General features: G+C 37.0%; 2 protein-coding genes across 14 annotated transcripts in view; one reads left to right on the forward strand and one right to left on the reverse strand.

The window, feature by feature from the left end:
• LOC126854210 (glucose transporter type 1) overlaps positions 1-7,423 on the forward strand; it is a 39,162-nt gene extending 31,739 nt beyond the window's left edge. For all 11 annotated transcript variants that reach the window (XM_050600696.1, XM_050600695.1, XM_050600694.1 and 8 more), the window contains one exon: positions 1,473-7,423. In XM_050600696.1, the coding sequence (XP_050456653.1) occupies positions 1,473-1,576 (104 nt within the window). In that variant the 3' untranslated portion in view covers positions 1,577-7,423. The remainder of the gene's footprint in view (positions 1-1,472) is intronic.
• On the reverse strand, positions 6,156-9,531 carry LOC126854260 (mediator of RNA polymerase II transcription subunit 27). 3 transcript variants are annotated; one of them, XM_050600828.1, is made up of 6 exons: positions 9,426-9,531; positions 9,217-9,325; positions 8,854-9,034; positions 8,431-8,703; positions 8,037-8,337; positions 6,156-7,883 (listed from the first exon to the last, which is right to left on the reverse strand). In XM_050600828.1, exons 3-6 carry the CDS (start codon positions 9,024-9,026, stop codon positions 7,749-7,751), a joined length of 882 nt encoding a protein of 293 aa, XP_050456785.1. In that variant the 5' UTR covers positions 9,027-9,034; positions 9,217-9,325; positions 9,426-9,531; the 3' UTR covers positions 6,156-7,748. The 3 variants fall into 3 exon arrangements, with proteins under 3 accessions (XP_050456785.1, XP_050456783.1, XP_050456784.1); XM_050600826.1 differs by having other exon boundaries at positions 9,213-9,325; XM_050600827.1 differs by having other exon boundaries at positions 9,213-9,325; positions 9,408-9,521.
• Positions 9,532-9,580: the final 49 nt, after the last annotated feature.

Raw genomic sequence — 9,580 nt, forward strand, 5'->3', positions numbered from 1 at the left:
AAAATATACAGAAGCAAGCTGATATAATCATGTTAATCAAACTATCGAAAGTATATTGCCTTCGCAGAGCAACGATTCTCGGCGGTAATCTGTAATAAACTGTAAACAATATCTGTATCACACATCACATACACACACAGAATAATAAGCTCTATATGTATCAACATACGTACTATATTTATCGTCATCTCTGTACAACATGACAGTTTCCCATCCTGTATTATATTTACACATTTTGCAATTAATTCATGCTACGTAATCTCACGCTAAACGAAAAGTTGGGTATAAACATATACTCATATACTGCTTTACTTATATACGAATATTATATCGTATATATATATATATATATATATATATTATATATAAATATATCTTATGCGCTATCGACACTGGCCTTTGTAGTAGTTTAAATGGAAGGCAGGCCAAAATCTCTCATTGACACATATACTATATACTGACATAGCATCTCTGTGAAATTGATGTGGCAATCCGGGGCGAGGATTTATTTCGTAATGTAATGAATTCTTAGGCCAATGTACATATATACTTGGCGTTGTTGCTATTAATTTTAGTACGATGCTGTACAATAAACTCTCGCAGCATGAATGGTGTAACGCAGGCATGCGCGCATGAGTGTAATCTCTAGTGCGTAGGAGCGAAGAGCAGTTTCATCTGCCGCGAGAATTTTCAGCTTCGGACGTTTGGCTTTGAAAACTTTAAGTCACTTAGTCGAATCTCATTATTTAATTATTAATTAATATTTATGTAATCAAGATATATCTCGCGTGTGGCAAGAGGGTGACACGAATATTATATAATTCTTGTTAATTGTATATACGAACAAGTATACCATGTTTTTTTTTTAAATTGAAAATTTTTTTCAAATGTCATAATATCCGGCTATCGCGCGCGTGCACACAGATAACGATAATACACTATTTTTGTTTGCTGCTTGGAAATTTCGTTTAAAAATATTCGTAGTAAACAAATATTTATTTATTTTGCGGAGACACTCATCCCTCGTCTTAAACACTAATTACATACATCCGGAAAATTTCTAGCATCGAACAGGATAATTCCCATCGCGATTAACCTTCTTTTTGGCCAGTTTATATCGATGCGCTTAAATTGCATGAGATTAGCTCTGAGACTGTTAAAAGTAGCAATGGCTATAAAGAAGGAGCTTATCACACGACGCCGTCTTGAATTTTGAGGATAATCGCCAAACACATACATAAAGACGAAGCGTCATAGCGTATTTATCCTGCAACGCGGATTAATCCGATCGAGGAAATACTGAGACGATCGAGAGTGCGGTAGAAGCTTGCTTGTTGTCCTTACAGCAGTGACATATCCGAACCTATACTTTAGCAATGTGTCCGGAAAGTAGTTGGCGAGTAATTAGACATACGCGCGCACGTGTCGAGGGAGTCGCGTACACACGTGCATTATTAACGTGCACCCCACAGTTGTGTTTGCAGCTGGATCCGAGCGCTCTTCCGTCGCTCCCGCTCAGCCGGAGAGACCACCGCCCCCGCTTCCCCCGCCACGCTTTCCGAACAGCGGTGTCTGACAATGGGAAACAGCTCCTCTTAATATCGGTAACCTAGTGATCATGAACGCGCCGATACCGCTACCGCTGCTGCTCACCACCAGCAGCCTTAGCCTAGAGACGCAGCTGTACGAGATCATCACCGAGAGCGGTAAGGCGTGCGCGGCCTTCCTGCGGAACAGCCTGCGTCGCGCGAACAGCCTCGGCTGGAGCGCGACCGAAAGCTTCGAGACTACGGGGATGACGACGACGACGACGAGCGGCGCGATTTGAAGCGGGCAGTGAGAGGAGAACCGGAAACGAGAAACGCGAAGCGGAGTATTGCGAGAAATCTCATCATCGGGCGACACATGACGACGAGTGACGAGTGTTCCTCGTTTCATCGATCGCCATCTCTCTCTGTGTATGTCTGTCTCTCCGCGAGTTGAATTAGTTCAACGAAGGGCGTAGGGGGTAATTTTTCCAACTATCATGATCCGATGTTTTTAACAAGGCACTGCGATAATTCTTTTCAATAATTTAACCGCGCGCGATCAGACGTCACTTCTTAATCGTATCGTGATATTTATGAAATAAGTATAATCGTGACTTCGTAATGATTATTATGGGATCGTTAAGAAAAATTCCAGTATCACGTGCGTGTTGTCGAAATTATCCCGATCGAGCTTACATCTCGATGATACTTAATGACGATAAATTTATTCGGGATGTCATGAAATGTTTCGAATATAAAAGAAATAAATAAATCGGGCGGATCAATATCGAAAGATGACAGATCGAAGATGTCTCGGCGAAAGCGAGACATGATTGATCCTCCTCCTCGTAGAAGCGGAAGATACGATCTTCGCACGGGCATTCGAGTCGGAAAAAAACGTACGCGCGGACGATAAGACGAGCGATCGAGATAGATTAATCGAAATGTTGCGAAAGTGATTTGTGCCTAGACGAGTATGTTTAGGAAAATGAAAAATGCGTAAAAATTGCTGCATCGGCGATCGCGCACTAATACGAGTACTCGAGGAACTTTGCGCGACATGGAAGGATATCGAAATGTGAATCGGCAGACACACACGCACACGAGGAGGCAGGAGAGGGGGAGGCAACCCCCTTTCCCTGTAGCAACCCCTTCGTCCTCGAAAGAGAGAGAGAGAGAGAGAAAACGAAGGCGACGAGAACGTGTATCTATAATAATATCCCTTCACTTTTATATCATTAATTTTCTAGGACTCATGTGTCGGGACTACGTGTCGTTTTTTACGTATCACACTCTGTCCTCTGTACGATTCATCGCAACGTGTTGTGTATTTATTAAGCCGCGCGCTGTTACTTCCGCGACGACGACAATGGGATGGGATAGATGTACTGTGCGCGCGACTGCCATAAACCCGCAACAAATTCAAAAGATTACGCGACCTGCCCTCGAGACACTGTGATATTTTCTTTTCGTCGTTTCCGGCGTTCGATTCCGGAATTATCGAGAGCGAGTGTATGCTATATAGCCGGAGAGACGGAAAGGTATCGAATTGGTTCGCTTCGTGAAAGGACTGATTAATTTCCGAATGAACGGAGAGATGATAACGATTGGGAATGTTTGAAAGCGTTAAAACGATTCGAAAAAATTCGCCGGTTAAAGGTGCTTCGACCTGTGTGAAAAAAAATGGGGAATTAAAAGGAATTAAGATGAATTCCTGCCGATTCCTTTTAATCCGCCTATTTCTCGTTGCGAGGGAAGGCTAGCAATTTTTCGAAATTTACAAAATCAAAGGAGACGGGGGAAAAAGAACTTACTTGCCTTTATAAATCGCGGGGCGTAACAGTGCGTTAACGAACGAAGTAGTAGCGACTCTCGTATCGAAGATCTCAAATTGGGCATCGACCAACTGCATTAAATTAATGTCAAAAGAGAAACCACATGGAATTATTAGCTTATCTTTCGATTAGCCGCGACCTCGACGACGTTCGCGATCACGTCGGAACTCATACGGTGCCTCTCGACCGCAGTATAATTCACAAACTAATCAACCATACTTTATCTCTTACAAGACGCAGGGTACATTACAAATACACTTTCAGTTTCGGCCGAGTGGATGTGCCGATTCCTTAATTATTCGCATCTCAAATATTTCCGTAATATATTATATCTTGAAATTACTTTAAATCGATAATCAACGTATAAACGATAAGATCTAAACGTAAAAAAAAAAAAAAATAATAATAATAATAATAATTTACGGAAAATATGCGAATAAAATATATAAAAATTTATCTAAAACTAAATTATGAATTAAAATAAAATTGTGAATTTTTCCAATCCTCGTAAAATTGATTGTATCTCTGACTTAATAAATCCTCGATCGATATTTCGAGATGCAGGTCGATGCATTTTTCTATCGCGACAGGAATCGACACCTTCCCGTCCGAATCACGAAATCAATAACAGCAGCCTGTCTGCGCAGAGGCATGCCTTTTCTTACTCCGTCATTAATCTTTCTTCTCCTCTCCCTCCTCCCCCTCCCCCCGCTGCTATCGATCTTTTTAACGGACGTGCACACGATTCGATATTTCGGGACTCCGAGGGAGACGTCGATCTCTCCTTACGTGCTGTACATAATACTGTGTATATACTTGTATACTTCTACTCTGTACTTGAGAGACGTCGCTGGGCCACAGCAAGTGTATAATAATCCAATATATAACTGGAGAGCTAGCATACTCCGTTTCCCGCTAAAGTAGCCTTACCGACGACGAGATGACACAAACGAGGACAAGTATATATCTGCACTGATACTGATTCAGAGTCGTTTTAGATCCCAAATAAGTCGATCGAGCAACCGTGATCCTCTCGAGAGAAGCCCTTGCTCTCTTTCGCGATAGTGACGAGCCGACGAAATCGACGGTGATTGCGCATCCGCGGCTTCTATCGTTTTGTCGTTTTACGTTGCGTTCACGTCTATCCGCATGCAACAGCTCAATCGCGATCTGACGAATTCGTAGAATCGTAAATATTAGGCAAAAATCACTCACCGATCTGACGAATGTCGCGGTCCGCATCTTTTGGTACATCCGATGAATAAGTCTTGATATCAGTGAAGAGCCTGCATCTCGATAAATCTGTAAAAAAGAAAGAAAGAAATTGATGGTTATTTATTTATTTTGTTATTATTTTCTTATATTCTTTTATTATTTTTTACGGTTTTTGCGAGTCTTTAATTTTCCGAAACAGAAATTAGTATTGAAAAATCTTATCATTCCTTTAACCATCTCTCTACTAACATTTACATATCTCTCTTTAAAAATTAAATAAATTAATATTTTCCTTCAGGCTTGAAATACGTTACAGAGAATTTTTTAATATTCGTATATTGATCGTTTTAATAAAAATATCTTTATTTTTCTTATTACGCGAACTTTTCGATAAATTGAAATATATATGTGACGGTCAAGTATTTCTGAAACTTGAATCGTTCTTTCGTTACTTTCAAAATGTTTCCGAAATTTTATATTGGCCTTTCTGTAACATTTTTTTTTTTTTTTTAAATGAGCGAAAATTAATTTCATATCTTTGTTAAGAAAAAGATTACTTTACTCGAACGCACTCATAAAGAATAAAAATTGATGCTAACATATTAAAAATAAAAAGGATATGATAGAAAACCACAGAAAGCCTACAATTTTAGACTAGAATTTCGATTTACATAATAAATTCCTGGCAATTTTTTTCTAAAGCAAATCTACTTGTGCGGGGCAAACGTGACTTGAATAAATACTGCTGCTTCAAAGATCGCGACGTAAATGCAATATAGTATTTAGAATAGAAAGGATAAATGAATAAGGAAAAAAAGATCCAGATAGATTCACGCGCGAAACGCGCCGTAAGATATCACATATTCAAACGAGAGCAACTGAAAGAAGTTTTTAATTATAAGCTGTCCGAAACATACAGAATCAGTGAGAAAGGCAATAAAGCTATATTGAACTGAAAAAGAAAAAAATATACTAAAGTAGATCTCCTTGCATTATATGAGTATTATCAGAGAATTCAGAATATTATATTAATTATCGATAACTCTAGGCTAGGCATATATATAGAAACTATATATAGCTATTAGATGATAGTATATATATATATAGCACGACGTATAACAAGAGCTAATTAATATAATTGGAAACTTCACCGAGACGGGCGAATAAACTCTCTCTCTTTCTCACACACCTGTGCAATGACTGTATAATAATTATATCGAGTATATCGTCATTATCTCACCATTTCGGAATCGTCATTACAGGCTTATTAACAAACGCGGTAATTACCGAGAGATATGGTGTACGTGCGATTATATTTTGGTTCAAACTAGACGCGTCGATTCCGGGAACTCTCGCAGATTTTCAAACCCGACGTGTATGCAAATTATATCGCCATAGTAAAAAGAGATTGCGAACGCGTAACGATTATTATTGTAGCTGTAAAACTATATCCGGCTCCCAACATCGTGCTACGGCAACCATATATACCTGTTGAAGAAACCTTCTTTCGATTACCACCTCACCGAGAAAAGGCATGCTGCGATGTGTTCACAAAAGATAGATCATTGGCACCAAAACGTTATCATCATCACACGCGCGGTAATTTCTATATCCTCGAGAAAATGCAGTATGCCGTAACGTAATTAAAAAAAAAAAAAATCAACGCGAGATCCGTAAGCGAGTTACGAAAGGCTTTTCTGTCTCCGTGCAATTATGCGTCTCGAGAGAGAAAAAGAGAGAGAGAGAGAGCGCATCAGTACGAAAGGCCTTTCTTAATCCTTACATGCGCAAAGGATTACACTTATCTGTAATTGAGACCCACGTACATATAATACTATAACGAGAATAATTCGTTTCTAAAAAAATTGTAATAACGCGCGCGCGTATACATATATATACATATATACATATATATTATTAAAAAACAATGGCTACTTTAAACGCGAAGATCTAATAATGTATTTCGCACTCATCACGACTTTGATAAAAAGATAAGCAATGATCGCATCAATGGTTTCGAGTCAATGACACAATATTAAACTCATTGAATACTACAACGTTTATAGAGCCTTAAAGTGGGAAATAAAAGAGAAAAGAGAAAAAAAGCAAGAGAAATTTTTGAACAGTCCAGCAAAGTATAAGTGATTACAATAACGATTTGTAAAATAAGTTCACTGCCACTCAAACGACTTGCGCCCCTTAGGAGAGCGCCAATATTCCAAGATGTGAATGTGTACAGTTATGTGAAAAGTATATTATATAATAACGTAATTATATTTACATATGATATTAATTAGTATTATGTAAAACTAAATAGCATATAACGATACTAAGAGTGGTATACATACGTAGAACATAGGTAACGAGAAAGAAAAAAAAATACACTCACATACATACATACTTGTCGCAGATTTATTTCAAGGAAAATATTTACGCGCCCATTCATTTATACATTACTATTCTAAAAATTATCACACATAAGTTTCCTTTGCTAAACAATAATCATTCGATTGGTATATAATGTATACTTTTTCCCCTTCGACGTCGCTTCTACAACATGAAAAAGGGCATCTATTTTTATCTGTAATTATAAGTTCGAAATCGAGATTTCAAATATCGTCACTATCAATAAATCTGACGAAATTTAATCGTATATTTGATCAGCTTCCCATTGTGAGCGCGATCGACAGAGTGCCCGCGTAATATGACGTATGTTGTTTCCGATTAATGTTGTCTAATGCTTTGCAATTTTTCTCTCACGGAACGTAAATATGTTCTGTGCGATTTACATTTGTTAAGTATTATGTAACTGAATTCTTTTTATAAAAGCCCTTACATTCTCTCTGTGAAAATGTTTTATTTTACCTTGTCATCATCCTAACAATGAAGAACGCGATAGAGAGCGCGCGTTATTGTACTATCGTAAAATTAATCAGCAAAAACGTGCGACATATATTGAAATAAATAGGAATTTTTTTATTATTACTTATTAAAAATTTTCATATCAGATTGGCATATATAATATTCTGATCGATGAATGTTTTTGGACAAAAAATATAGACTAAATATAGATTAAATATTATTATATTTCATTATTGTATATTATTAATAAAGTACTTGCAAAGATTCATATTTATTCAATTGAAATGCAAGACACTGAGTTTGTGTCTTATGGCTTGCATTCCTGATGATAAGGCTCCAAAGTCCGAAAGTCTCTCCAAGTTGGAGGTAATGCACTGTGCAAATGCAAGCCACAACGTTTGCAAGGTTCGCTAAATAAATTGTTTAGACCATGTAACCATGTCTGGAAATGAGAGAAAATATGATAACGATTGCGTATCTACGATCTCTACGATAGATTAGCGTAATATACAGGCGATTAAAATAGCAATCAATCATATTCAGTAATGTAATATTCATGATACAAATACACAAATAATCATTAGCAAGTCATTACCATAAATGAGCGCACTGCTAATTCGGGTAATGCGAGCGAATGGAAGTGCAACATTGCCGCGTGCGCGTTCTCCGTTACTTTGCGGAAAACTTTATGCCTAGATTCTGTCCACAAATCCATTGTTTCACCATAACCCTTGATTACGACCCGCTCTATCATCAATCCTTTAAACGCTATCAACGCCTTTAGGACATGTCCCAGTGTAACATGTAATACTGCATTCGATGCGAATGGACGGGATACAGACACTGTCATGTCACTAAACTGCCGTTCAACTGTTGATAGCATAGAATCGACTTGCCTATTTAAAAGCGTACATTAAAATTAATTCAACCTCGAGTTCCAAAATTAAAGCATCATATTTATTGTCTCATTGGAATTAAGAGTAGCTTACGCTTGAGATACATTATGACTACTGGTGTAGAACGGTCTCGCTTTCTTGGTTCTACTTGCAACCATATAAGATCTCTTTAACGAATTTTGATTGAGCAATGTATAAGCAACGTTACTATATTCGTGAATCTTATCTGTCCATTTATAACAATTGACAAGTGTACTATAAAGCGCTTGTCTTTCTTGTGTTGTTTCCTGACTAAGATATGTTGTGCTAGCTAAATTAAATGGACCTGGTGGCGGATTTAAACTACTTATCACCTGTTCTACATCCCTGTGTTTCAAACAGCAAACATTAATCGCATAATTAAAGTGTTTTAATAATAATGTAATCCAATAATGAAATTATTATTATCTCATTTAGAATTGTCTCATTATTTTGATTTCTAATGATTATTTTATTTATTCTACTTTATTTAATTACCTCAAATTATGATTCACAGTAGTCAATAATTCCTGTAACTCTAATAAATACTTAGATTCTTTATTTTCATCTCCATGCTCTGCCCGTAAACCATTTCCAAGGGAATCAAACACTTGTCCAACATTCGAACGAAGTACTTTGATAGCTGTTAGCGCTGTCTGCAGCTGCTCCATTTTTACACCTGTTAAAACATTGTACTCTCACAATGTATACATTTTTCAACATAATTCACAAATTTACACTTAATGCAATATTTATAAAAAGTCTCTTAGTGGAGTTAATGATTCATTTATGTTTTGTGAAAAATAATGCATATGGATAATAAAGTTTTTAAAAATATTATACTAAATGTTGCATACCCACTGTTTTAGTAGACAATTGCCTCCAATTTTTTATTTTAATTTCTTATTTCATATCAAACACGCTCCATAGAAAATAATCTCTATTCAGATGCGATATAATGATTCATAACCTATAATAAGGAACATATATTTAATAGATTCTATCCTGTGTGTGAGGTGTCAATTATAAAAATATAAAAAGTCGCTGAATACATTTTATTAATTGTTAACCTTTTTTTATACACAATCATCGACTAAAGACGATGAACATTGCACATCCCTCTTTCCTGATCTTGACGGGAAAGATCATAACACTTCATACATACTGCCATCTGCCATATGATTTTCATTCACCTTCGAGTATGTACATTAGAGAACGTGTAGTC

The sequence above is a fragment of the Cataglyphis hispanica genome, chromosome 13 (assembly GCF_021464435.1).
Source record: "Cataglyphis hispanica isolate Lineage 1 chromosome 13, ULB_Chis1_1.0, whole genome shotgun sequence".
Taxonomy (NCBI): domain Eukaryota; kingdom Metazoa; phylum Arthropoda; class Insecta; order Hymenoptera; family Formicidae; genus Cataglyphis; species Cataglyphis hispanica.

Excerpts from the sequence above, each read along its gene's own strand:
- LOC126854260 (XM_050600828.1), bottom strand. The coding sequence starts at position 9,026 with ATGGAGCAGCTGCAGACAGCGCTAACAGCTATCAAAGTACTTCGTTCG. Across the intron at positions 8,338-8,430 it reads AGTCATAATGTATCTCAAGC|GCAAGTCGATTCTATGCTAT; the intron begins GTAAGCTACTCT and ends GCTTTTAAATAG. Across the intron at positions 7,884-8,036 it reads TAGCAGTGCGCTCATTTATG|ACATGGTTACATGGTCTAAA; the intron begins GTAATGACTTGC and ends TCTCATTTCCAG.